General features: G+C 46.3%; 1 protein-coding gene across 2 annotated transcripts; it reads left to right on the forward strand.

The window, feature by feature from the left end:
• The first annotated feature begins 8,157 nt into the window (after window positions 1–8,157).
• SMIM3 (small integral membrane protein 3) lies at window positions 8,158–26,390 on the forward strand. 2 transcript variants are annotated; one of them, XM_079773243.1, is made up of 3 exons: window positions 8,158–8,361; window positions 11,128–11,264; window positions 25,025–26,390. In XM_079773243.1, the coding sequence occupies exon 3, from the start codon at window positions 25,036–25,038 to the stop codon at window positions 25,216–25,218; it is 183 nt and encodes a 60-aa protein (XP_079629369.1). In that variant the 5' UTR covers window positions 8,158–8,361; window positions 11,128–11,264; window positions 25,025–25,035; the 3' UTR covers window positions 25,219–26,390. The 2 variants fall into 2 exon arrangements, with proteins under 2 accessions (XP_079629369.1, XP_079629368.1); XM_079773242.1 differs by lacking the exon at window positions 11,128–11,264.
• Window positions 26,391–27,428: the final 1,038 nt, after the last annotated feature.

Raw genomic sequence — 27,428 nt, forward strand, 5'->3', positions numbered from 1 at the left:
AACTTATCTTGCCTAACTGAAACTTTGTACCCTTAGACCAACATTTCTCCATTTCCTCTCTCTGCCAGGCCTTGGCAACCATCATTCTCTCTGCTTCCATGAGTTTGGCTGTTTTGGATTCCATATATTAGTGAACTTATGCAGCATTTGTCTTTCTGGGTCTGGTGTATTTCACTTAGCATAATGTCCTTTAGATTTATCCATGTTGTTGCAAATGGTAGGATTTCCTTCTTTTTTTAAGTTGAGTGAGATTCCACTGCTCAGTGACCAGCCGTCACCAGCAGCACAACCCCAAAGTGTAGGTGACAACTAGCATGGGCCCTGGGCAACAGCAACACACAGACACTGGCATGCAAGACAGGCATTGGGAGCAGAGGGAGAACGAAGTAACAAAGGAGGGCACCTGGCTTGGTTCCCAAGGTGCACAGTGCCAGTCTGCTTCACTGGTGCTTGCAGCCATGGGTTGGAGTTTGTTGATGCCTGCCATAATATCCTGATGTAGTAGACTGGGTGACTTACAATCACCACGTACTATGAAGATTCTAGTTCAACCCTTGTATTTTTCAGATGGAGAAAATAAGGTCCAGAGAGTCAACGGAACATGTCCGCAGGTTTTCTCACTCCTAGTATCATAATCTGTTCTTTAATTCTGTAAGTGCTGTTCCCTGCCCAGCACATCAGTTCATTCATACCAAGAGCCAAGTAAGAAACTTGTTGATCTTTTAACAACACTTAAAAAGAAAAGAAAGTTGCCTGGCCGGCATGACTCAGTGGTTGAACATTGGCCTATGAACCTGGAGGTCACAGATTCCCATGGGGGCTCATGCTGGGTTGCAGGCTCAATCCCCAGTGTGGGGTGTGCAGGAGGCAGCCAATTGATGATTCTCTCTCATCACTGATGTTTCTATCTCTCTCTCCCTCTCCCTTCCTCTCTGAAATAAAAATATATTAAAAAAGAAAAGAAAGCAAATGCAAGGGAAAGTGGGACGCTAATGGATAGCCTATTCAATTTGCCCTGGAAGTTTGGTGGAATTGTGTCATTTTGGGCACATCAGTTTCAACATCTCTGGAATGCTCTCTCCTTGGCTTTAATGAGAATTTCTCAAGGGTACATCAAGCCTAACCAAAGCTTGTTCTCATGCTCCCTCCTCTGCGTGTAGTGGACTAACTGGAAGCTAATGTCAATTCTGTGGCACCAAAGGAACACTTCCTCTGTGCTCTACTGAGGATACAGAGACATGAGGTGGGCATCCTATTTTGGCTGGAGGATGCACAGGGTGACCTTGGGTTAACCACTACAGCTGTTACTCAATGGCTGCTAATGCTTAAGGAAGACCTCTGGCCCCAAAAGTGCTGACTCATAACAGACAATTCATGGCCATACACTATTCCTCTCATCTCCTCCTCCTGCTTGTTTGCCCATTCACCCCTGGGATTCACAACCAACTCAAGAGATCATAGTTCTTAGTGAAATAAGAATAAAATCATGAAACAGTAAAGCCAGAAGTAACCTTAGAGATTTCCTAGTCTACTCCCTTTATTTTAAAGACTAGAGGCCCAGTGCACAAAATTCATGCATGGGCGGGGGTGGGAAGTCCCTCAGCCCAGTCTGCACCCTCTTGCAATCTGGGATTCCTCTCCTAATCTGGGACCGCTGGCTCCTAACCACTCACCTGCCTGCCTGCCTGATCGCCCCTAACCGCCTCTGCCTCGGCCCCCGCTGCCGTGGCTTTGTCCAGAAGGACGTCCAGAAGGTCATTCGGCTGTCGGGTCTAATTAGCATATTACACTTTTATTATTATAGATGGAGAACTGATGCCCCGAAAAGGAAAGGACTTTCCCAAGGCCACTGAGGAAGTGAGAGGTGAAGCTAGGGTTTAAACACAGGTCTTCCTGTCAAGTTTATTGTCTTCACTAACTTGGCTGGATCTCCATCTTGACATAATTCCCCACCCAACCCAAAGGCTTGCTCCTGGAGACCACCAGCATAATATTTGTTGAGTTGAATAAAATAGAACTGAAGATTGAATTCCTGCCTCACTCAGTGCCTGGCACAGAGTAGGCACTCAGTAAGTATCAGTTGAATGGGTGAATGCCATCTTCAACTATCTGAAACTTGCTGGCAGATGGAAGATGGTAACTGGAAAATATTTTTCTTTTGATTTTTAAGAATTTTTAATTCTTCTTTTAGAAGAATTAAGGGAAGGGGGGCGGATCACAGTTTTAAATAGGGTGATCAGGGTAGGCCTTGTGAGAAGGAAAGATTTGAGGGAAGAGACGAAGGAGGAGGGGAGTGGGCCTGGAAGATGTGGGGGAAGAGCCCTTCAGGCAGAGGCTGAGCAAAGTCTCTAAGGCTTAACTAAGGAACAGCAAGGAGGCAGGGAGGCCATTAAAGAGTGAGCAAGGGGGAGAGGGAGGTGTGGGCGATGAAGTCTCAGAGGTAAAGGGGTGGGGGGTACACTCATGTAATATCTTGAAGGGCATTTTAAGAATGTTGGATTTGCTCTGAAGGAACTGGGGAGCCATCGCAGGATTTCAAGCAGTGCAGTGACATGATCCAACCTACAGATAACAAGGGTCACCCTGGACGCTGTTTTGAGAATGGACTGCAGAGAGACAAGAACAGAAGCAGGGGGTCAGTTTAGAGATTATGGCAGTGATCCAGGCATGAGGTGACAGTGCTAGGAACCAGGAATTCTGACTATATTTTGAAGGTAGAGCTTGATGCCCAGCTCTGAGGGGTCATGTACATAGACTGCCATGTGAAGGGTAGTTTGGAGCCACACACCAGGGAGGCCCTTGATGGGCCAGGGGATAATCCATTTCATGGTTTGGTCAAATTCAGCCTCTGGGAATTTGTTTGCTCAGAAATTATCAAGACTATTTGTTCCTTCTCTCCGAGGTCAAAAAGAAAGCATCATGGAAAGAAGGCGATGGAGCTAACTTGTTAAGTCTCTAGTTTACTTTGTTCCAAATCACAAAGCATTCTGATTACCACACAGGAAAGCGTATTTCACAAGAGGCTCAGAGAAAAAGCCAGTCCTTCGCTAAACACATTAATCGCACGGTTAGAGCTCCAGCTTGGGCTGAGAAGGAGAAACTGATGTGGGACAGAGCCCAGCCTATTTGGAATGGTGCCAAGGGCTCTAACAAACAAGCTTTGTCCGTTGCTGTGAAGGCAAAATGAGTTAATAAAAGTTAATGTGGGTAGAACATAGAACATCATAAGTTGCTATGTAAGTATTTGCTATTAGGCCACAGCGATTAGTCAGTATTACAAGTGGGAAAACAGGTTCAGAGAGAGGAAGTGGTTCGCCTGAAGTTACACTGGATCTCCAGCTTACTTAATGAGCACTAAATTGGTTTCTTTTATTATGTTTGGACAAGAGGCCCGATGCACGAAGATTCGTGCAAGAATAGGCCTTCCTTCCCCTGGTGCAGGCACCCGCTTCCCTTCAGCACCCAGGGCCCGGGCTGCTTCACTCCAGCTGCTTCCAGGCACCCAGGACCCGAGCTGCTTTGCTCCAGCCGCCGCCAGGCATCTGGGACTGGGGCTACTGCCGCCACCCACTGGGGACAGAGCACGCCCCCACCCCTGGTGTGTGTCCGCTGGGGCTGGGGGTGGCATGCAGCTCCTCCTGAGCCAGTCGTGACACCTGGCTAATTTGCATATATTACCTGTTTATATATATAGATGATTGGGATTTCCAGTCTTTCCCACACTCCCATCTTGGGTGCCTCTTACAGATAATTTCTGGGAAGCTCTTCTAGACTTTGAGCTGTCTGTGCCTCATCTGAAGATCTTTCTGCCCTCACAGGGAAGGAAGTTCAATGGGATATATTGTTACTCTTGAGCACCTGTGCAAGCCAGCCTCCAAATCTGCCCTCAGTGGTATTCATACCCCTGTGTACACTCCTTCCACATTACACCAGGGTTGTGACCCATAGCATACAACAGAAGTAGCAGTATGACACTTCTGAGATTATACAAGTCTATAGTTCCTGTGTTGGGTGCTTTCTTGGATCGCTTGTTTGGGAAAAGCAAGCTGCTGGTTTTTGAGCAGCTCTGTGGCCACGTTGCAGGGAACTAAAGCCTCCAGCAACAGCCAGTGAGGATTGAGATCTGCCAACAATTAGTACATGTGCTTGGAAGTGAATTCTCAGTTCCAGTCAAGTGTTGAGTACAGAACCAGTTGGCAGCCTGACTGCAATCTCATGAGAGACCCCGAGCCGGTACTACCTGGCTAAGCAGCTCCTGGACTCCTGACCCCTACACTGTGAGGTCATCAATGTTTGCTTTATGCTGCTAAATTTTGAGATACTTTGTTACACAGCAATAGATATCTAATATACCCACCTTCCCTTACCAGTTAGCCTTTGTTGCACTATGCAGTTGTCTCTCCATCTCTGCTCCCTCCACCATTCTTGTGATCGCCTGTGCACCCTCCATCTATCCTCATCACCAACTATCTGAGGCCAAATCCAGAAGTCGTCAAACCTGCTGAATCTCTGGTGATACCAATAGGAGCAGAAAGTGGGCTAACATCAGAATTTGAGAAAGGTTTAATAAAAGGATTATTAAAGGGGTGGAGAGTGATCACAAAGAATACTGCAGTATCCCAGGGTAGTGAAGGTTGGTGCTGCTTATTGCCTGAAAGCATCAAGGGAGGGAGCGCTTCCTGGAACCAGAAGAGAGAGAACTGTGTGAAGAGGGCCCCTGAGAGGAGCCGGACCTTTGGGTCCAGGACAGAGCCAGGCATTGGCAGCCCCTGGGGTGGAGGGTACCAATGCAACATGTCTCAGCTCTTGCTGGCACTTCCCTCTTAGCTGAACCCAACAGGAAGCCAGACCTCAGGGAAGCCTGTTTTAGTTTGTGTTCCCTCAGAAGCAGACTATGAGATAAGAGTTTAAGTGAAAGTCTATTTGAGTGAAAATTCATATAAGAAGTTCAGAGTGCACGAGTAGAGGAGTGAGGGAGTGATACAGGAAAGAGAAGGTGACCAATAAGATTGTGTTATTAAGCCAGCTATAATAGGGGTTTAGTCCCACAGAGAAACACTGGGAAACAATGTAAGCATATGCCCCAGATTTATTCCTCCAAAAGGTGAGGGCTTTGGGACATTTATGCCCCTGGAGTCTGGTTGAGGGCTGCTCCTGGGGTTGGGTTATTTCTTGGGTACTTCTGGATTGCCAGACTGGCAGACTGGCCTTCTTGTGGGTCTGGGGACAGTCCTCAGACACAAAGATGCAGATCTTGGCAGTTGGAAATCTGGAGAGAGCTGAAGTGGGTGAGGTCCAAGGAATTTGGACCGGGCATTGACCGTGCCTGCTACAGGGCTCCTTGATGGGGTTAGAGGTGATACCACCCCATGCACAAAGCAGGATGGAGAAGTGTGTGGAGGGTGAATCTGGAGGGACAAAGAAACTTGCCTTCATATTTAAAGTAAATAAGTAATAGTTACCGACAATCTAAATTTAGTATCATTGTTTAGATGTCAAAACAATTTTCCCTCTTGATTCCCACAATTATTGTCATCTACTGTCTATCACAGTCATGCATCTAATGGTCTGCTTGTGCTTCTGTATTTTGCATTGTGCATTAGCTAGGGCAGGAATCAACCCATTTCATAGAGTAAAAGACAGAGGCGCAGAGAGGACTTGGTTCAGTAGGCGTCAGTTAGGTGTAGAACATTTAGAGTCAGTTGTGCCACTTACTGGCTAATCTTAGACAATTTAACTGATCTTTTTTGGGCCTCTGTGTTCTCATGTGTAAAATGGGGGTTAATAACATTTTCACTAGAGAATTGTAGCAAGGACTAAATGGTATGATGTAGGTGAAACACTTGCTACATGTTAGATGCTCAAGAAGAGTTCTTAAAGGAAATCTTTTTTTTTTTTTTTTAAAGGCAGAGGCTTTTATTATACAGGGTGGGGCAAGAGGGTTACAGTTCTGAGTACATGAAACACAGGGTTTATTCTTATATTATTATTTATTGTGTTATCTTCCATAAGACTTTTCCCCCACCCAGTATATTTGTTTCTTGAGACTACATTTACTTCAAAAATTAGACTGATTGGACTGAGGGTATCTGCCAGTAATAGGCAATCTTTTGTCTCTCAGCTACATGACTGTGTAATAATTGAACACTTTGGAATTAAGCCATGAGAATGGATTCAAATAATTATAACCACTCTAATGAGACCACATGACTGTCGCTCCACTTCAAAGCTAGAAAATGCAACCCTTCCTTTTCCTTTTCTTTCTTCCTGTCTGCTCAGTTTGTTTTATCTCAAATTCCACATGTTTGGAAAATTCCACCATTTTACCTCCTTGCCCAATCATTAGCTCCATTAGGTCTTTCAGCTACAATTTTAAAAGATGTAATTAAAATAAAATTTTCCTACATCAGTTTTCAGACTAAAAGCATATTTCTTTTGAGAGTTAGCAAGCAAGCGGGGCTTCCTCAAAGAATAGAGGCATTTTGCCCAAGGATCTGTAGAGCAAAAAGAACCTCAGGAATTTTTCCAGGGGGACAGAGAAAGGGAGGGAGAGAGACAAGGGGAGTCTCAGTGCTGGCTTCTCGGGAAGAACTGAGCTGTCTAGGGGTCTGTGAGGAGGGAGCCGATATCTCAGCCAGTACGTGTCCATCAGTGGAACAAGATAGATCACCTCACACAGACATGCTTTTAACTCAAAACTGTAATAATCTTAAGATCCTTGAGCCTTCGCTTCGAACGCATTTTGGAAGTGGAAGTGACTTCAGAGAATAGCTAATCCAACTCCCTTCTTTTCACTTTTGGAGTCACACGACAAACTAGTGATAGAGCCAGGGCAAGAAGGCACGGTTTAGCGCTGTGTACTGTCCGCTTAGGGCCCTTCCCATGGTCCCAGAGTTCTGAACTTCAGGCCTTGATAAAATCAGACCCGGCCGCACATCGTTAGTGCAGAGTGCATAGAGTTTGAGCTCTGTAATCAGACAGTCCTAGTCTGGTGACCTTGGGAAGTCACTCCACCTTCCTGAGCCTCGGTTTAGGTTTTCCATCTATAAAAGGAGGCATTTTGGATGAGATGGTCTTCAATTTCCCCTTTTATTTTGAACATGCTCAAGGCCCGAGCTCCTGCTTTTCAGAAGAGTAAGCTTGAAGAACGCTGGACTGCTGAATTACCATTTGTGGGTGCCAAGATAGGACCCGCAGTCCTGGTCACTGGGTGGATCACGGAGGTGGGCAGGAGATGGAAGCGCTGGCTCTGTCCTGTGTGGAGGCCGGGCGGGGACTAGTAGGGCATGGCAGGCCTCTCTCAGGCTAAGCTCTAATGGGCCCTTGATCACCTTGGATTGGGCTATTTCACTGTTATCAGAAAATAAACAGGATGCTCAGAGATATGTTACAGCAGACAACCAACCAGCTTCCCCCTGATCCTCGAGGTCAGCAATGTTCAACCGGTGCGCTGCAAGAATGTTTAAAGCATGCAATATCTGACTGTTTATCCAGGGCCCTGACCCCTTTCCCTTGTCAAATAAACGAATGACGACAGCCAACACAATAGCCGTCCAGTTCGAATGAATAAAAATTATACTTTCTTTTGTCAAAATATAACATATTTGGTGTGCCACCGAATGTTAGTAATTAGTTCACGTGTCGTGAGATGAAAATGGTTGAAATCGCTGCTCTAAGCCAATCCTCACAACAGGGGTGGGAGACAGTTGCTGGTGCCTTCACTTTACAGAGAATGGAAGTCCACAAGGCGAAGGTTCTTGTTAAGGATCCTACACTCAGTACATTGCAAAGCAGCAGCTCAGAGTCCGGCTCCTCCCTCCGAATCCATGGGCTTCTCCCTGCGCAGCCTACACCTGGGAAGGAAGGCTCTTGGAGGACACATTTTGGGTCAGCCCAGTAGGGCTTACATACAATACAGAGAGCAGACCCCTCCCTCCTCCCCTCCCACACACGGGCCAAGTAACTGTCAGGGCCTCAGGGCGAGTGCGTGACGAGGCTGCGAGGGGCACCCGCGACCCCTCGCTCTCCTGTCTCCCCGGCTGGCTCCTGCCTCACCCGCAGCCCCGGGGAGCAGGGGGAGGAGCTGAGCCGGGGGCGGCGCCCGGCCGGCTTTCCGGGGGCGGTCCCTGGCGGCCGGGAATTCCTGAGCCTCCGGATCCGAGTGTCCGCTGCCAGCCGCGTCCCAGCCGCCGCGCGCGCCTGCCTCCCGGGGCGCAGAGATCCCAGGGCCGGGGCCGCTTCCCGCTCCGCTGCGGGGACCGGAGAAGGCTGGGGCCGTCCCTGCCCCGGGACCTTTCCCAGACCCGGCGCGATCCAGCTGCGGCGGCGCCGTGCGTTTTGAAAGCAGCCGCGCGGGACCCGGTGAGTGGGGCCGTCGGGGGTCGTGCGCGGGGCTCCGGTGCTCGCGCTGCCCCTGTCCTAGTGCCCTCCCAACTCCCCCCTTTTCTCCCCTCCGCTCCCTCGTTTCCCCACTTGAGCACTTCGGCATTTCCCCTTTTTCCTCCGCTCGCCCTAAGTTCCAGCTGCCTTACACACACACACACACACACACACACACACACACACACACACACACACACACGATCGTGGGCCGCAGGGGAGGCCGGACCTCGGGCCGGTGAGCTCCAGCCCCACAGGAGACAGACTTCTGTCCGGTTGTGGGTCCCCTTTGTCTCACAGCCCCCCGCGGGAGGCGCTGGGAGTTTGCGGTCAGGGGTGGTGGGTGGCCGCCCTGGTCTGTCACCGGCACTGCCACCGCCCCGTCTCCATCTGTGAAATGGAGGAAATCGCCTTTGCGTTACAGAAGTCAGGAGAGAGAGGGGTGTGCAAAGCCCCGTGGAGAGAAGGCTTCCTCTCAGGCGCCCTCCTCTCCTCCTCGGCCTCTTTCCCGCGTGGGGACTTGGTTGTTCCGGTGGCCGGTTCCCTTGCATCCGTGTCCCTTCCACACATTCCTTGAGGGTAGGGACTGTCTCTCCAGGCGCATCTCTGAGACATCCTCAGCACTTGGCACGGGGCCTGACACAGTACTGTTTACTGAGGGGAAGAACGAGAGCCGTACAGACCTGTCCCACGGGCAGAGGTTCTGATGTGGAAGGAGCGGCCAGGCTGGGCTCTTACTCACAGGGACGGTCCCAGCGCTTCTCCGAGTCCCCTGCAGCTCCCCTGGGTGTTCCTGACAGCGCTGGTCCCGCTGGCCCTTGGGGCTCACACATTCTCCCCCTCCTACCCCCACCCCCATAGATTCCTCAAAGCGCTAGACTGCAGTTGTGATTCCGTGCACACCTGCCACGAACCGTCCCACCACTGCAGTGCCCGAGGAGTCAGGAAGGGGTGTGGGTGCCTGAATGGGGTCAAGAGTGGGACGTGGAGGTGGAAAGAACAGTTCCCTGGGGGTCAGGGGACGCTCCGAGTTACCTCCCACTGCCTGCACCGCGCCTTCCCATCTGTAGGATGAGGAAGTGGGGGTTAAACAGATGGGCGGTTGTGGTTGAGCATCACGCACTCTTTGGGTTATGAAGGCCACTTAGCCATCTTCTGAGCTCAGGACAGCCCGTCTGAGCTCAGGACAGCACGCACGTTTGCAGTAACAACTGAAAAAGCCGAGGACAAGCGCTTCTCTGCTCCAGCAGGGACCTCCTGTTTCCAGCTGTCCCGGGCCATCATGCTGTGGGAGGTTACAAGTCATGCTCCATCAAATCTTCCAAACACTGACCTCTCAGGCGTCAGGACTGTGGGCTCCATTGCATAAAAGGTCTGGGGGATTCCCCCTTCCTAGCACAGCCTGAGAATCACTGAGCTGTGTGAGACATAAAACAAATTAGAGACTGGGGCAGGAGGGATGGGTCTGACGTGGTCGGGTTGTATTCTGAGCCCAGGGGTGACAGACCCAGGGGTAAAGAGGAGGTCACAGCCTCCGAGCTTTCCCCAGCCATATGCTGATCCTTCTTTGCACTTCTGTTTCCTCTCCATGGATGAAACCTACAAAGGAAACATCTCCAAGGAAAGAGGATCTTTATCTGAGTTGATCTTACACTGCCGCTATTGACTGTAGTATCAAAGGTAGACACATGTACTCACACTCACAGTTTATAGGAGCCAATGTTGGTATTACCACACCCTGCAGGCCCCCACCCTGATTGGCTAGGTAAGATGAATGATGTAGTCAAACTTGGCACTTACTTGAGTGCTGTGAGCCAGACATTATTCTAAGCATTTTATATGCAGTAATTCATTTAGTCTACCTCAGCCCTTTGAGGTAGAGACCATCATTACATCCATTACGTCCAGAGAGAGAGAGTAAGTGACGCACCCACGGTCACTCAGGAACTAAGCGGCAGAGCTGTACTTTGAACCCAGGCAGTGTGGCTCCAGGGCCTATATTCTGAATTGCATTGAAATTGGGGGCTATGCGTTTAGATCTTGCCTCTGTCACTTACTTGCAGGGTGACCTAGGGGGGGAGTTAAATGACAGCCCCTGGACTAGTGAATTACTAGGGACCCTGGTACCCTTCCAACTCACTGAGAAAACAGATAAGGAGTGTCAAGTGAGAATGGTGTTTTTCCAGAAGTTAGGTGGCCGGAAAGGGGAACAAGTCAGAGTTATAGCTGCCTGACACATTAGACAACAGCAAACCAGATTCAGTACCAAACCATGTGCTTTAAATTGCTTAGTTGTGTATAGATATAGCTTCCGTATTTGGGCTGATTTGGCCTTTGACTGGGCAATTGGGCATGTGAATGGCTGGTGACCCACTGTGTAGGATCAGGGGAAATGAAATGGAAGAGAGAGAAGGAAAGACAGACAAAACTAAACTGTATTTCAATTAGTGATGACACATATCTGACACATATGTCCCTACTCCCCCATCCCAGACCCCAGGCAGACATTGATAATCAGGACCTTGCACATAGCCCCCACAAGGCCAGGAAATCCTTCTTTATTTTTTTATTGATTAAAAGATATATATAACTGATTTAAGAAAGGAAGGGAGAGGGAGAGAGAGAAACATCAATGATGAGATATAATCATTGATCAGCTGCCTCCCACATGCCCTGCACTGGGGATCGAGCCCACAACCTGGTCATGTGCCCTGACCGAGAATTGAACCATGACCTCCTGGTTCCTAGGTGGATGCTCAACCACTGAGCCACACCAGCTGGGCTAGGAAATCCTTCTGAACTCAGTGCTCTGGACAACCTCTACCAGTTGACTGTGAAGCTTTTATCTTGCTCTTCCCACTTCATTCCCTTGGGGTATAAATCAAGTAAGTACCGAATCTCCCTCTGAGTGCCCTGGTTGCCTCTTAGGAGACTCCTTGGGGCTTTTTAAAGATTAATCTTCCCTCCCATCATTTTTTCCTTAATGGTTTTCAAATGAAGAGGTCCTGGACTTGGGGCAGGGCTCTTGGGGAGGTGGAATGTCCGGGGAGCAGAGGCAGTCTTTGAGAGCCAGCCAGACCCTTAGAGTTAGATCACTTTGTCCATCCTTTCCAATTGACTGACAGGAAACTAAGGCCCAGTTTGAAAGAAGGAATTATTTAGGATCACACAGTGTATTGGTTTTCTAATGCTACCATATCACAACTTACCACAGATTTAATGGCTTAAAGCCGTGGTCGGCAAACTGCAGCTCTTTGGCCCCTTGAGTGTGGCTCTTCCACAAAATGCCACGGCCTGGGCGAGTCTATTTTGAAGAAGTGGCATTAGAAGAAGTTTAAGTTTAAAAAATTTGGCTCTCAAAAGAAATTTCAATCGTTGTACTGTTGATATTTGGCTCTGTTGACTAATGAGTTTGCCAACCACTGGCTTAAAGAAATCAAATGTATTAGTCTGTTACAATTCTATAGGTCCGAAGCTTCCCTAGAAGAGAACCAAGGCATCATTAGGCTGTGTTTCTTTCTGGAGTCTTTAAGGGAGAATTTGTTCCCTACTTTTTTGAGTTGTTGACAGAATTCAGTTCCTCTGGTTGTAGGACCAAGGTCACTGTTTTCTCATTGGCTAGAAGGGGTCATTCTCTGCTCCGAGAGGCCACTGCATTCCTTGGCTCATAGCCGCCTTTCAGCATCTTCCCAGCAAGCAACGGAGAGTCGGGTCCGTCTCATGGTGAATCTTCTGCCTTCCTCTTCACTTTTAAGGACTCGTGATTAGATTGGGCCCACTTTGTATCTCCCTATCCCAAAGTCCTTAACTTTAATCACATGGTTCCACCCTCTGAGTCATGTTTCCTTTTTCGTATTCAAGGTTCAGGGGCCCAGGACATGGACACTTCAAGGGGCCATTATTTCACCTACCAGACGCAGCGAGGCAGGGGATTAGTGCCACGCTAGTGCCCTTGCAGCTGCCACTGAGCCCCCCTGACAACCCACCTTATGGACAGTCTCCAGTCAGGCCAGCATGCAGCAAACACTTAGTCACCGGCAAGTCACAATGATGGATGGTAGAGGTTTAAACAGGATGCTGTGGATTTGGCCTGGGTTTCTCCTCTGCTGGCTCCCTGTTGGTTTCTAAGACTCTGTGATTGGCTGGGTCGGATGGTACGTGTAGTCTTGTGCAGCTCTGCCTGCTTTCTGATCTCTTTGAAGTATTCTGGTGTTTTTCCATTTTCCAGCCACAGAGGAACAGATAGAAGCTCGGACACAGAACAAGTCTTTAGACTGTTAAGAATTTTGGAGGAGACAGAAGCCAAATGGGGTAAAATGAGAACAGAGCTCTCCTCAGGGACGTTGGGTCATCGGAGAAATGCCTCCAATTTGATTTATTTCACATTTTTGATAGTTGTGTGTCCTGACCATTCCTCCCTCCGGCCCTTTCTATGGAACAAAAGTCCCTGGTGAAATGGACTCTGTGCTGGGTTGGTAAATGCTTGAGACTAACTCTTACATTATGGGAAGGGAACTTTTTCCAATATGAATGTGAGCTGGGATGGCTTTTTCACACGGAACTTGGCATGGGAAATCTCCTCCCCTTTTATCAGCCTCCCTGTCCTCTTCTAAGAACAAAGAAAGGAAGGTTCAGACCCTGGGCAGCAACTCTCACATCCCTTCACCAACCTCAATGCCCAGCGCCTGAGCACAGGGAATCAAAACACTAATATGAGCTCACCAGCCCCAGCAAATGAGCAAGAGCAGATTCTAGAAGGCAGTATTCTGAAAGTCCAGTCCTCCTCTGCCTGGTAAGCACAGGGTGGGCTGGGAAACAAAGAGGTCCCCATAATCCTTCCTGGATGTACAGAGAGCCCAGAGAATGATCAAATCGGAGATTGTCAATTATTTTAGAGATAGGGTTCTGACTTTTAGGGTCACTGGACTTTCTGCGGGGTTGAGAAGCCTCTCTGGACCTCCACCACTGAAGTTCCTGGAGTTGAGCTCAAATCTGCAGTTCCCCAGCTAGCCCATTTTCATTCCTTCACCGGTCTCAAATGTATTGGGCATTTACTGTGTGCCAGGGCCCGTGATAGGTGCTGAGGGTACAGCAGCGAACAAGAGCTGAGGCTTCTGATCTTGGGCTTGTATTGGAGCAGGTAAAGATGGCCAATAAAAACAAATAAACAAGCAAATAAACAGGCTTTAGATTGTGAAAAGTGTATAAAGAAAATAAAACAAGGTCAGAGAGAATCTGGAAAGATTTTTCCTAAGAGGTGACATCTAAGTTGAGATTGTGGACATAGAGACACTGGATGTTGAAAGGGAAGATCTGGCCCGGCCAGCATGGCTCAGTGGTTGAGCATCGACCTATGAACCAGGAGGTCACGGTTTGATTCCCAGTCAGGGCACATGCCTGGGTTGTGGGCTTGATCCCCAGTGTAGGGAGTGCAGGATGCAGCTGATCAATGATTCTTTCTCATCTCTCTCTCCTTCTTCCTCTCTGAAATCAATAAAAATATATTAAAAACAGAAAAGAAAAGGAAGATCTGGGGGGGGGGGGAGAGAGCATTCTAAGAAGAGGGAACAGCATGAACAGAGGTCTCAAAGTGGGACCAGCATTTGGGACACAGGTCATTAGGTTACCCAGGCTCCTAGGTGGCCAATGGGGCCCCATCTTGGTACTTGGGTTGTCCTCTCTGTCTTGTCTAAATGCTCCAGCCCTAGCTGGTTTAGCTCAGTGGATAGAGCGTCTGCCTACGGACTGAAGGGTCCTAGGTTCTATTCTGGTCAAGGGCACATGCCCGGGTTGTGGGCTCGATCCCCAGTAGGGGGTGTGTAGGAGGTAGCCAATCAATGATTCTCTCTCATCATTGATGTTTCTCTCTCCCTGTCCCTCTCCCTTTCTGAAATCAATAAAAATACATTTTAAAATAAATAAATAAATGCTTTGTTCTTCTCTGACAGTCTCACCAGCTCCCGAGGGTAGAGCTTTACAGGGGTCCCATAAGCTGTGTGATGCTGGTAAACTCCCAAGTCTACCGCCCTGGGAACCATCAGCCTCATTGTTCACATTCTGCAAGACGCTTGAAGAGATGCCGCCAGCATCAGTGACTCACGGCGGGTTCTAGCTGCCTCCTCTCTGGCCCCTGTGCCTGGTGGGAATGAAGCAGCAGCAGCACTGTCTGTGAGCGCTGGCAGTGACACCTGCAGGAAGCCACCTGCCTCTCTCTGCCTTTTCTCCCACTTTGGGATAATTAAGCTCGCCTCCCAGCAGGAAGTCATTTCTTTTATTGCCTTCTTTCTCAGTCAACTCCTTGGCGATAAAACTGGTTGGATAGCCTTGGCAATCTCTCAAAAGTTAACTGTTAGCAGCAGTTCAGATGTGGAGGGTGTGCGTTTCTGGTGGAAGGTCAAAGCTGGGACAGACCATCAAAGGGTATTTGCTTATGAAACTATCACTGTGGTTTCCTAGACCAGATTCAGAGCAGTCACGGCACCCAAACGAAGGGTGAGGCCTCGGACCTCTTTGAATGTAGGAGCTATGCTGTGTTCACTAGCTCAGTTGAACTTATATGAAGCCCTCACTGTGTACCAGCCATTGTCCCTAAGTGCTTTATATGTATTCGCTCATTCAACTTCCCTGGCATTGCAATGAAATAGTTACTATCATTAGGTGTTATGATTTCCATTTTACAAATGAAACTGAAGCTTACAGAGGCAAGCCTCTTGCCAAAGCCACAAGGACTGCATATGCTCCCAACACACCAGGTAGCTCACCACCTCTGGGCTTATTCTGCTTTTCCTGCCTTTCCCCTTATCTCTTCTTTTTGAGCTCCTACTTCTCTTCAAAGCCCGTGTCCAAAGGCCTCCTTCCTTGTAAAGGCTTTTATTTTACTTAGACAAAAACAGAGGAATGAGAATGAGTATTTTTGAGCATCTGTTACGTTCAAGGGCTTTATATACTTCGCCTCACTTTATCCTCACAACAGGATGGTGCAATGCAGTGCTTTTAGGGTTCCTAGTGTACAGATCAGAAGATTGAGGTTTGGAGATTTTCAATAACTTTTCCGAAGTCACACCTCCAGTCAGGGTGGAAAGCAGGATTCAAATTAAGATCCTCTTAACTCCAGAGTCAATGCTCTTTCCACTTCTTCCCTCTTCTCAGTAGCATGTGGTTTGTACCTTCAGGCAGCATTTCTTTGCCTTCTATTGCAACTAGAAGTTGTAATTAATGTCTTTTTTCCTCCATAAGGGAGTGAACTTCTTAAGGACAAACACTATTTTATTGATCTCTGTCTCTACACCACTCCTTGATCCCCAGTGTTAATTACAGTGCCGTAAACGTGTCTTGAATTAGATTAAATGGCTACTCTACCAGTTTCATACTTGAACTGGAGGGATAGGTCAAGTAAATCGAGCATGCTGCTGGTTGATTTTTAAAAATCATTAATATACATTAATCATCTATCGTTTTTGTTGATAAAGATATGATCCAAGTTAGGGATTCTAACAAACTAGCTGAAGGAGGGTGGGATATTGGCTTGGATCAGTGAGTCCCTACATAAGGCCAGGAATTATTAATCAGAGAACAAACACTCATAGAGTACTTATTGTGTGTGTTGGAACACTGCTAAGAACTATGTGTGATTGTCCCATGGAATCTCCGAACCCTATGGGGTAGATACCATTATTTCCTCACTTTTGTTTTTGTTTTCAGCTGAGGATATAAAAGCATTGTGAAATTTAAGTTGTGCAAGGTTGGTCAGCTAGAAAGTGGTGGAACCAGATTTAAATCCAAGCCCCCTAGCCTCTAAGCCTGGGCGTTGAACACTACTCTGCAGTGTGAGCGTGAGTGTGAGTGTAAAGGACAGACTTCCCTGCCATTTCCCAGGATTCCCTCCACCTACTGCACTCACCAATACAGGAGCTTGGGGATTGTGGATTTAAGAATTGTTCTTTCAGTATCAATACTACAGAGGAGAGAGGAAAGGCATTCAGTGAGGAAAAGTGAGCTCCGTTGGGTGAAGTCTGTCAGGGCATAGTGGAACCCAGACCAAGTTATCCATTGCTCTCCCAGTCCTTCATCCCATATGCACGTGAGCTTTTCCCCCAATTTGGTGGAATCTCCCACTACAAGTAGGATTCCAGTGTCTCCCCCTCTCTTCTCTGATGTTCTTACCCAGAGCCAGGAATAAATAAGTTACAAGGTTTGGCTATTACCTTCTTCACTAGATTTAATTGCATTTGGGCCTTAAGTTAAAGGGATGGAATATAAAGGACCGATTCTGACAGGACATTTCTCTCTCTCTGTGTGTGTGTGTGTGTGTGTGTGTGTGTGTGTGTGTTTCCTGGAAAACAATCTCACCTGCTTCACCAATGGTGAAGTTGCTTAGGGCTCTGGGCCTCAAGGTCCTCTGTCACTGTTTACAAGTAAAAAGGTGTAATCAAGAAGCCTGGCTAGTGATGGAATTGAAAAGAGTATGCACATCAGGAGGCCTGAGTTCTCCCCTCTGTCCTGCCATTGATTTGCTCTGTGACTTTGGGGGGAGTCATTGCCTTCAATCTGTAAAGTGGAAAGTAGGTTATGTGGTTTAAACTAGATAGTGTCTAAATTCTGTGTAGATTTCCAGAATTCCATTAGTTTGTAGTAGTTTCATCTGCACAGGACAAACCCAGTACTGCAATATTTGTTTTCTAATGTTGCCATTACAAATTAACACAAATTTAGTGGCTTAAAAGATACATTCATGATCTCACAGTTTCCATTATTTCTATTATTACATTTTCCAGTTCTAGAATTTCTATTTGGTTCTTTAAAACTATCTGTTGTGTTTTTTCTCATAGTTTCCAGTTCTCTGTCAAATTTCTTAATCTTCGATTTTTTTTTCCTCCTTGAACATAGTGGGCAAGGTTATTTCAAGTCTGACGATTCCAATATCTGGAGTCCTACAGATCTTTTTCTATTGTCTCTTGTTTCTGATGGTTCTGTACATGTCATCTTGCCCTTTTTCATTCCTGCTTATTTTTTGGTTATGTACTGAACATTATGTTTGAGGCGGGGGGGAATTGAAGCCTATTGGGATGTTATCTCCTTGAGAGAGGATAAAGGTTTGCTTCTGCCAGGCACCTGGCAATCTGGAACAACCTTAATTCAGTTTCAGGGACTGTGATGATTCAAAGCTGCTTGAGATACATCTAGTTCACGCTTAGCACTAAAAGTGCTCATTGAAATCCAACCTCAAAATGCAAGGGGTTAAGTCTCTCTGTTTGGCGGGCTTGAACTCCCGAGTCTGTCAGAAACACTGCTTAGTTTCCACTCCCCACCAGTGGAAATACCGCTTCAAATGCCAGACTCAGCGCCCTGGATTTCTGTCCTCCCAGATCTTAGCCTGGTAATTCATTATTTTGTTACTTCTTAGTGCCTTCAGGCATATTTTTTGGGTCCAATTTTTCTAGTTGTCCTCGGTGAGCATTGGTCAAAATGGTTTAGTTTGGCATTTGGTCTAGTACTGGAAACAAAAGTCCTAATCTTTGTAGATTGCATATCTCTTCTTAATTCTCTAAATCTAAAATGGCTTTGGCCAAAAGCAGTAACAGTCTGACCTGGACTTAGAAGAGAGCTGTGGATCTGCCATACTCCATGCTCGCACATTTGGGGTCCACGTGGATGCTTTGGAGGTAGCTGTGGGTAGTGGTGATGACAGGGTCAGGAGGCCTGAGTTTGAATCCCACTTACTTAGCTTTATGATCACTAGCCAGTTTCCACATCTATAAAATAACACATCCCGCACAGGATTATTGTGAAGGTCGAGTAAGTTAATGTATGGGACAAGGCCTACCATAGTGCTTGGCACTTGTCCCATACGTTTGTTAAAGAAATGCTGGCTTGTGGGACTCCATGTTTAAGGGTATAAAGGAGAGGGGTACTTAACTTCTCTGTGCTCCTTGGAAGTAAAAGAGCTATGTCTTCTGAGTAAATAATGGTAATTCCTAAAAGAGTAACTTCTATATAGTAAGTACTTGGCAAATGAAGGAATGAATGAACAAATACCCTGGACAAAGTTACTTGCTCTGATAAGTATCAACCAAAAACAATATTGCTCTGTCAGAGAGGTAAAGTTGCTGCTGGGGAATGAGCCTCATAATTAAAAGGTGGGTAGATAGCACAGATTATTCACCTTGAATCCAGTTATTCTAAAATTCTGACTTGTAGGAAATTTTAATGTAGGAAATCTATATATTTTTTATTAGAACTAAAAAATTTGCCATATGATGGAATTGGCTGGAACAGTGACTTTTCTTTGTTTGTTTGTTTGCAAAAGGATTTTTAGTTGCTTAGAAAAATGGTCTCAGAATAAAACTTGGTGTTTCCCCAAGCAGGAGACGGGGGACCCATCCCCTTTCCTTCCTAGATTGGACCATGCACAGTACTTGATGGATGGGATGGATTTTCCACCTTTGGAGAAGGTACAATATTTTCTTCCTTTGGAGGAACTACAATTTTTCATCCTTCCACTTAATCTTGTTAATGGACACAAAAACAGTCATTTTGGGATTTTTAACTTTTGCATTGAATTGTCAATACTGCTCCAACTCAGGGCAGGTGTAGGGACCTGGTGGTGTCAGTGGTTGATGAGAACCGTGGCTTCCCTGCTTATCAGCTCAGGGTGGTGCCAACTCAGTTTCTTAGACAAACTTATATTAAACACTTGTCAAGTTTATTATTCATGAATGAGGTCAGCAGATAAAGGATGCCGGTTTAAAAAGACAGGAGTTTAGGATTGACTGCTGTTTTACCTCCCCTGGTCATAAAAACATCACGTTTTTATCAGTAATAAGGTTAAGTTTGTGACGTGAATGGTTTGGGCCATATTCTGACGTGACCCATTCATTAATCAGAAATAATAAGGAATATATCTGCAAAGCAAATGATAAGCAGATCGATCTTTGGTTAGTAATTAAATGTGCCGAGAAGCAGGGTTTCATGCGTTCACAAGGAGCCAGAGCACCCGGATGCCAAACAGAGGTCAAACAGAAGTCAGCGAGCAGCAGCTCAGAGCCCTGCTTTTTCTCAAGCGGATTTTTCCAGCATGCCATTAAGGATGCTGAACGTTTGTGGGGCTCTTATTTTGGGGACAAAGTTTTTCTTTCACGGTGCGGGGAGGGGGAAGTGAGTGGAATCCCTATTACCTGGGAAGGAACAGCCCACAGAAGGACACGTGCTCAAGGATTGAGAAGGTTGACACAGGCAGATGGCACTCCCTGTGCCCTCTGCCGTCTGGCTGTGTGGATGGCCAGCCTTGGAGCCCTGGGACCTTGGGGCCAAGGGGAAGCTGAACAGCTGTGCTGTGCCAGGTGAGCAGGCTGTGCTAAGCAGACACCAACAAAATAACTGGGAAAAGTGATTTTCTCCGATGTTTTCAGTTACAAAAAAAAAAAAAAGTGACTTTAATGTCATGGTAACATGTACATTTTTGTGTTGTGGTGTAGTATTTCTTTTATTTTGAATTGTATATGTGAAGGGGGTGAGCACTCTAATCTCTAGGGCTTAGGGCTTCTAAGGATATTTACCCAGCCCTGTTGACTGAGTAGGCCCCCAAACCTCCTCCCTTAGCCCCTTCCTGGCATTCTAGAGCAGCTGTACTTTTATCTGTGTGGTGTGTGTGTGTGTGTGATGTGGGTTTTAAACAATCTTATGTGCAAAAGAGTAATATTAGTACAGTCGAGAATACACTTTACGGAAAAAGTTTCGTTCATTCATTTACTTGCTCTGTTTTCTTAGATGGGACAGTGACTTGATCAGATTTATGACTTTGAGTGATTCTTCGGGAAGGGAGTGGGGTTGAAGTGGGGGGAACCTCGGGCCTCAGCGTTGCCATCTGGGAAATAAGGTTGGCTCTGGCTTCTGTGTTCTTTGAGTCTTGGTTGTGGATGAGCCCTAAGCCTGAGTTCCTGTAAATGACACGTTTTGCTTACGAAAACCAGCCAGGGAGATGACGTGTTCCTGGCATCTGGAGTCACAGACTCATGTTAATGGGTTTACCAGAAAGAGCTTTGTGGGGTTCTTTTGGCCCAAAGCAGGCTAGCTGTTGGTGTAGTCAGGAGACCACAGAGTAAGTTCTCCCGCCCCCGTACCTCCTGAGCACTGTGCGTGAGTCCCTGTGACTCACGCTTCCATGCTGCAGACCTTGGCGAGAGTGACCACGTTTCCAAGGCTGAGGCAGGGCCAGCCAGTGCCTCTCCCTCCTCCGCAGGCCTGAGGGAGCCTCGCCAGAGGCTTCTCCTTAACCTCAGTCTTGCCCAGATCCGACCAGACTGGCAACGGAACACCTCGGAATCAATTCTCAAATCCTAGTGCTAGGAAGAGCTGTAGAGGCCTCAGAGATGGTTGAGTTCGGGGGTTCCCAAACCTGGCTGCACATTAAATCACCTGGGCAATGGGGAGAACAGCCCCCTTCCATCTCCTCTTGAGTCTAATTCACTAAGTCTGGAATAGGACCCAGAAATTAGTGTTTTTTATACTGTCCGAAGGTGGTTCTCACCGAGCACTCTCTGTAACACGTCGTGACCACTGATCTAGTCTCAGACTTGAATCTTATTTGACTTAAAAATCATAAATGTATGTATTTACTCTTTTTAATACAGAGAATTATAAAGACACCCCCCCGTTTCCATTTTTCCCCTCCATCCAGTTGATGTAAAAAAATTAAAAGTAAAGAAGACATACAGTTGGCCAGCATTTACATGAAAAGATGCTCAACATCACTAATCATCAGGGAAATGCAAGTCAAAACCACAATGAGATATCACCTTACACCTGTTAGAAGGGCTATTATCACAAAGAAATAGCAAGTGTTGGCGAGGATATGGAGAAAAGGGAAATCTCACGCACTGTTGGGAATGTAAGTTGGTGCAGCCACAGCAGGAAACAGTATGGAGGTTCCTCAAATATTAAAAATAGAATTGCCATATGACTTAGCAATTCCACGTTTAGGTATTTATCTGAAGGAAATGAAAACACTGCTTTGAAAAGATATCTGCACTCTCCTGTTCATTGCAGCATTATTTACAATAGCCAAGACATGGAAACAACCCAAGTGCCTGTCAATGGGTGAATGGATAAAGAAAACGTGGTATATAAATACAGAATATTATTCAAAAATAACGAAATCTTGCCATTTGCAACAACATGGATAGACCTTTAGGGCATTATGCTAAGTGAAATTAGGCAGAGAAAGAGAAATACCATATAATCTTACCTATAAGTGGAATATAAAGCAAAATAAAACTTGAACTCATAGATTCAGTTAACAGATTGGTGGTCACCAAAAGCAGGTGGTGGGGGCTGGGCGAAATGGGTGAAGGGGGTAAAAGGTACAAACTTCAAGTTATAAAATAAATAAATCATGGAGATGTAATGTGCAGCATGGTGACTACAGTTAAAAATACTGTATTGCATATTTGAACATTGCTAAAGGAGTAAATCTTAAAAGTTCTCATCACAAGAAAAAACATTTTTAACTATGTGTGGTGATACTAACTAGACTTATTGTGGTGATCATTTTGCAATATATATAAATTCAAATCATTACGTTGTGCACCCCAAAGTAATATAATGTTATGTTAATTATACCTCAATTTTTCAAAAAGAACAAAAAAATCCAGAAAAGAAGGAAAAAACAAAGAAAATGGGATTGCTTCTTTGACAATATCAAATTCTTAGGCCCTGGGGATTCCTCATCCATGCTGCTTCCAGTGAATAGAAAACCTATGCCCATCCCCATGAATCTTAGAATATTCTAAGCAATTAGCAGATGGTCTATAAATACCAATAACAATTGCAATAAATTTTCAGTACAGTAATTTCAAAAAAAGCAATACATGCTCATTTTAGAAAATTCAAACACTGTAAAGACATGAAGAAGAAAAAGCAAAAATTTCCACTCCCAGTCTAACACTCAAAAGCAATCACTATTAACACTCATAAAAGGGATTTCGCTTATAAAAGATTTTTCATTTTTATACCCTTACCTATCTATCTACTTAATTCTATGAAATCCAAACCAAAGGAATGATCCTATTCATATTATCCTGCCCTCAATTTTCCCCCACAGACCATCATTCTTTTTAATAACTATTAAATAAGTTAATATTGTAACATATTGGAACAATGCTTGGTGTGTAACAAGCACTACATATTTGCTAAATGCAGGAATGAAATTGCGGTATGGTATTCCATTATATGGATACACCCTACTTTATTTTACTATTTATGGACACTTCTGTTATGTTGGTTGCTATAACAAACAATGCAGAAACGAGCATCCTTGTACGTGTATCTTGGGGACTCTAGAATCAGTAGCAAAGTATGGTAATCAGTACTGTACTTAGAGTGGCAACAGTGGGCATGGAGCCAAAGGGACTAGAAAGGAAAAGTTACTAATTACATAAAAGCAGGAAATAGGACTGGAATTGGGAATTTTGTCTGGGACCTAGAATCATCAGGATTAACGATCTTAGATCTAGTCTGGCTGGTATTGCTCCGTGGTTGAGTGTCGACCCATGAACCAGGAGGTCAGGGTTCGAGTCCTGGTCAGGGCACATGCCGGGTTTTGGGCTTAATCCCCAGTGCGGGGCATGCAGGAGGCAGCCAATCAATGATTCTCTCTCATCATTGATGTTTCTCTCCCTCTCTCCCTCTCCCTTCCTCTCTCTATAGTCAATAAAATAAAATAAAATAAAATAAAATAAAATAAAATAGATCTTAGATCTAAAAGGAACCTTGGGAGGTTGTTTATACCAGCCTCTGGGCAGGGAATGTGGTTCCCAAGTTGTGCACTGGGCCCTGGGGAGCCACAGTGAACTCACTGGAAAGTTGGTTGTATAGGGACTGCAAGATCTTTAATATTTTTGACAAGAATAGTGATATGTGACATCTCTCAGACACTGTGTAAACTACTGGCTCAAGAGAGCTTACAGTTTAACATTAATCCTACTACATTCCTTTTGATTATGTTATAATCTGTGGAACTGAGCTTTGGGTGGTTGCTATGATACAGCAAGTACTGCACACCAATGAATGTAGAACAGGAAGTGAGCACCTCATTGTCCAATCTGACTCTGAAGTTTCAAAAATTGTGCAGTGTCCAAATGTTGTACACATCCCATTACTCAGTAACTAGTTAAGAATTAAAAACATATTTTTTTCTTTCAATTTGTGTCTATTATTTTTTCCAAATAGTTACTATTTTAGTTCGGACATAAATGCTTATTAAGTTTCTTGAACTTAACTACAGAATAAACAGAACTGCTAGCTATTTCTTTTGGCCTGGAGTGCTCTCAGGAAATTACTAAGACATTAAGGGCGCTGTGAATTGAAAAAGTTTGGGAACAACTGATTTACATATTTTACCCATCAGAACTCTTTTAGCTCCAAGTCAGAGAAACCAAATTGGCAATGCTTAAGCAAAACCCAGAAACCATCCTATATAATAAAAGACTAATATGCAAATCAACCGAACGGCAGAATGACTGGTAGGTATGATGCACACTGACCACTAGGGGCAGATGCTCAATGCAGGAGCTGCCCCTGGTGGTCAGTGCGCTCCCACAGGGGGAGTGCCGCTCAGCCAGAAGCGGGCTCACAGTGCTAAGGATGTCTGACTGACGGCTTAGGCGGAGTGGGCCTAAGCCGTCAGTCGGACATCCCCCAAGGGCTCCCGGACTGCAAGAGGGTGCAGGCCAGGCTGAGCCCCCCCCCCCCTCCAAATTTTGTGCACTGGGCCTCTAGTTGGTTTATAATCTGGGATGTCTTGGTTTGCAGATGGCGTCAGACTGGGCTGGATTATTCAAAACAGGCTCTATTTTTCTTTCCATCTCTAGCACAGGTTCTCCACATATGGGCAAGATAGCCCCACACCCATCCCTTCCAGACTCACACCCTTCAGGTTAGCATCCCAGCAGAAAGGGTCATCGTTCCCAACAGCTTGTGCAGAGGAACCCTGGGAGGACTTTGGTCGATCTACCCTGGGTTGCCCGCCTGTTCCTGAATTGAGGCTATGGAGATTTTTCATGGCCAAGCCCAAGTCACATATCCACCCCTGTGCTCAGGCAAGCACCCTAAGACATGGCGTGTGTAGGTTCTTCACAGAAAAGAGAGGGTTCTGTTACCAGGAGAATGGGAGAAGGGGTACAGGACCAAAAGCAATGAATCTCCCATTTTATAGGAGAAGAAATACACTGGGAATTTGGTGGTTTAATAGTTAAACATCGAGGCGCTGGAGTCCCACCCAGCGGGCTTCACTTCCTCGGGCAAATTAGCTACATCTACACTTTGTAAGGCTTTAGAGTCCTCATCTTTAAAATGGGAATAACTGAAGATAAAGGCCAACAAACAAAAAAGCCTCAAGAGTCCCCACCCCCTAGGGTTGGTGGTTGAGGTGAGGACTAAGTGAGTTAGTGCCTGTAAGTGCCTAGCACGGTGCCTGGCACACAGGAAGCCCTCAGTGAATGAGGCCATTGTTATTATTGATCAAGCAACTTTAAAGAGCACACAGCTCGTAAATGACTCAAGTTTCTGACTCCTGGAGCAGGTTTTCTCCTCACTAGGGAGGCAGGGAGAAGGTGCCAAACAGTGATTTCCTCTTCGCTGTCTGTTACAGAGTGACACAGCATGGACGCCGGCAGCGAGGTCCCCGCGGAAGTCGTGCTTCCGAAGCACATCCTGGATATCTGGGTCATTGTCCTCATCATCCTGGCCACCATTGTCATCATGACCTCCTTGTTGCTGTGCCCGGCCACTGCGGTCATCATCTATCGCATGCGGACTCATCCTGTCCTCAACGGGGCTGTCTGAGAGCCTGCCAAGAGGGGGCAGGGGAGGGATGAGGGCAGCGTCCCCTCCCCCTGGCTCTCCCCCTTTCTCAGAGAAGCAGCAGGAGGGACTTTGGAGTATAGACTCTGAAGCTTGATATGGGAGGGGAGACCTGTGTTCTGGTTTTGATTCTGCCACTGGCCAGCTGCGTGAGTTCCACGGGGGGACCTAATTCTACGAGTTCCAGGTTCCTTACCTTTCAAATGGGGATTGCGATCCCTGCCCTTCCTACCTCATAGGGTTGTGAGAACCAATGACGTGGTGGAGGTTGAGGCTGTTTGTGAGCAATGAAGCCAACCCCGATACACAGGTGTTACTGCTGGATGCTGAGAAGCTCGGAAGAACCAAAGAACCCAATTACTGACGATGGCCTTCAAGGGGCGAGGGAGACAATGGGGCCAGAGCAGCCTTTGTCAGTGCCCTTCAGGTCAAACCACCGAAGGCACTCTGTCCTCATTCCAAGGGGCCAGCAGCCACTGGCTCAAAGGGATTTTCTTTGATGTGCCACTCCCTCAAGTTTTCTAATTTGGGAGGGAATCCATCATGGCAGTGTGTGTATGTGTGTGTGTGTGGGGGAGATGGAGGGAACTTTCCAGGACTTGGTCTGTGCCAGAATCTCTTCCCTTCTACAATCTGGAGGAGGGCTCTACCACGTCCCAGCAAAGAAGGAGCTGTGGCAACTCCTTCTTTCTGCTCTGGAGTCTCATAACTTTGACACTCTAGCAATGTTGGAAAATGCAGGGTAGCTGAGTTCCCGGCCAGCTTTCAGCATCTCCAGTCCCCAGAGCCTTGTGCCCCCCTCTCACCCACTCCTCCTAGATTTAGCTCCATGGTATATGTACCCCCTTCACTCACTCCCACCAGCACCGCAAACAATCCAAGGTACAGACTAATGTGTTAAGAGCTGTTCCCAGGACTTTGGAAACTAGCTCAAAACAATGATGGTTATTTTAGATGCTGTGATTTATATTTATATAAAGAGATTTCTGGACCACTCAAGCTCTTTGACCCAAATCAGGAGCCTCATTGGATTTATTAAATTATGTAAAAAGATAGCACAGATATCAGGATATTATTGTGTGGAAATGATGCTTTTACTTTGATCTGATCTCATTGATGTACACAACCAATTTCCAATAAAGTGCTTGAACGAGCATGGCTGAGGTCTTTCTTTAAAGAGTACGTATTAAACTTAGGAACTCGGGTCAAAGGACTCCACTGAATTTATGGGTCATAGAGACAGTTTGAATGCAGGAACAGAATTGGAAAGAGAAGAATCAAATAGACTTCTAGGGTTCTAGCTTTGGCAAGTGAGTGAATAGTTGTGCAATTTACACCGACACAGAATGCAGAGAAGAATGATTTTGGAAGATAAGAATTTAGTGTTGGATGTGTTGAGTTTGAGGTGCCTGTGATATTCAGGTGGACACTTTCAGGATGCAGTTGGGAACCTGGGTCTGTTCGTTGGGATAGATCTTATGGCTGGAGATAGGTTTTGGGGGGGGGGGGGGTCACCTGCATAGGGCAGATATGGCACAAAACTGGACAGGAGCACCCAGGCAGAGGGTAAGACTGAGGCGGGGGGGAGGTGCTAAATGCAGGACTTGGAGACCACTTCATAGTAGTGGAAAGGGTCTAGAGAGGACAAAGCAAAGCCAGGAGATTGAGAAGGTCTGGTGGTAAAAGGTGATATGAGGGATCACATCATACTTTGAGAATTAAGGAACAAGTAGGAGCACAGACAACTCTTCCCAGGAACAGGACTGTTGCAAGAGGCAGGAGTTAGAAGAGGGTATTGTGACAAGTGGTCAAGGGTAAACACAAAATGTATGAGGTTGCTGCCAGCATAAGATGGCACAGTAGTTTACAGCAAACTTTTTCTTATGAGTAGAGAGGACACTCTAAAGGTTCCAGACCCTTCATTCCCTCGGGGATACACTGATTCAACAACACACAGACCAATTCCATTTCTGAGAAACCTTACGATCCATTTTGAGGATCCTGTACTCAGTGTGAGCGCAAAGCCAGCTGTACTGGAGCAGGTTGGAACATCTGTGGCTCGGTCTTGCCATAATCCCTCCCCCCAGCACAGCAGCACATGGCCACAAGGAAACCCTCAGCTCCCAGCTTCTCCCTGGGGAGGAAGGGAGAGGAGTGGACCAACACCCAACGTCCTGACCTTTTTAGGGGCT

Source organism: Cnephaeus nilssonii (assembly GCF_951640355.1).
Source record: "Cnephaeus nilssonii genome assembly, chromosome: 5".
NCBI classification, from domain to species: Eukaryota; Metazoa; Chordata; class Mammalia; order Chiroptera; family Vespertilionidae; genus Cnephaeus; species Cnephaeus nilssonii.

Bases quoted from the DNA above. Each gene is read 5' to 3' on its own strand.
- SMIM3 (XM_079773243.1), top strand. From the start codon at position 25,036: ATGGACGCCGGCAGCGAGGTCCCCGCGGAAGTCGTGCTTCCGAAGCAC.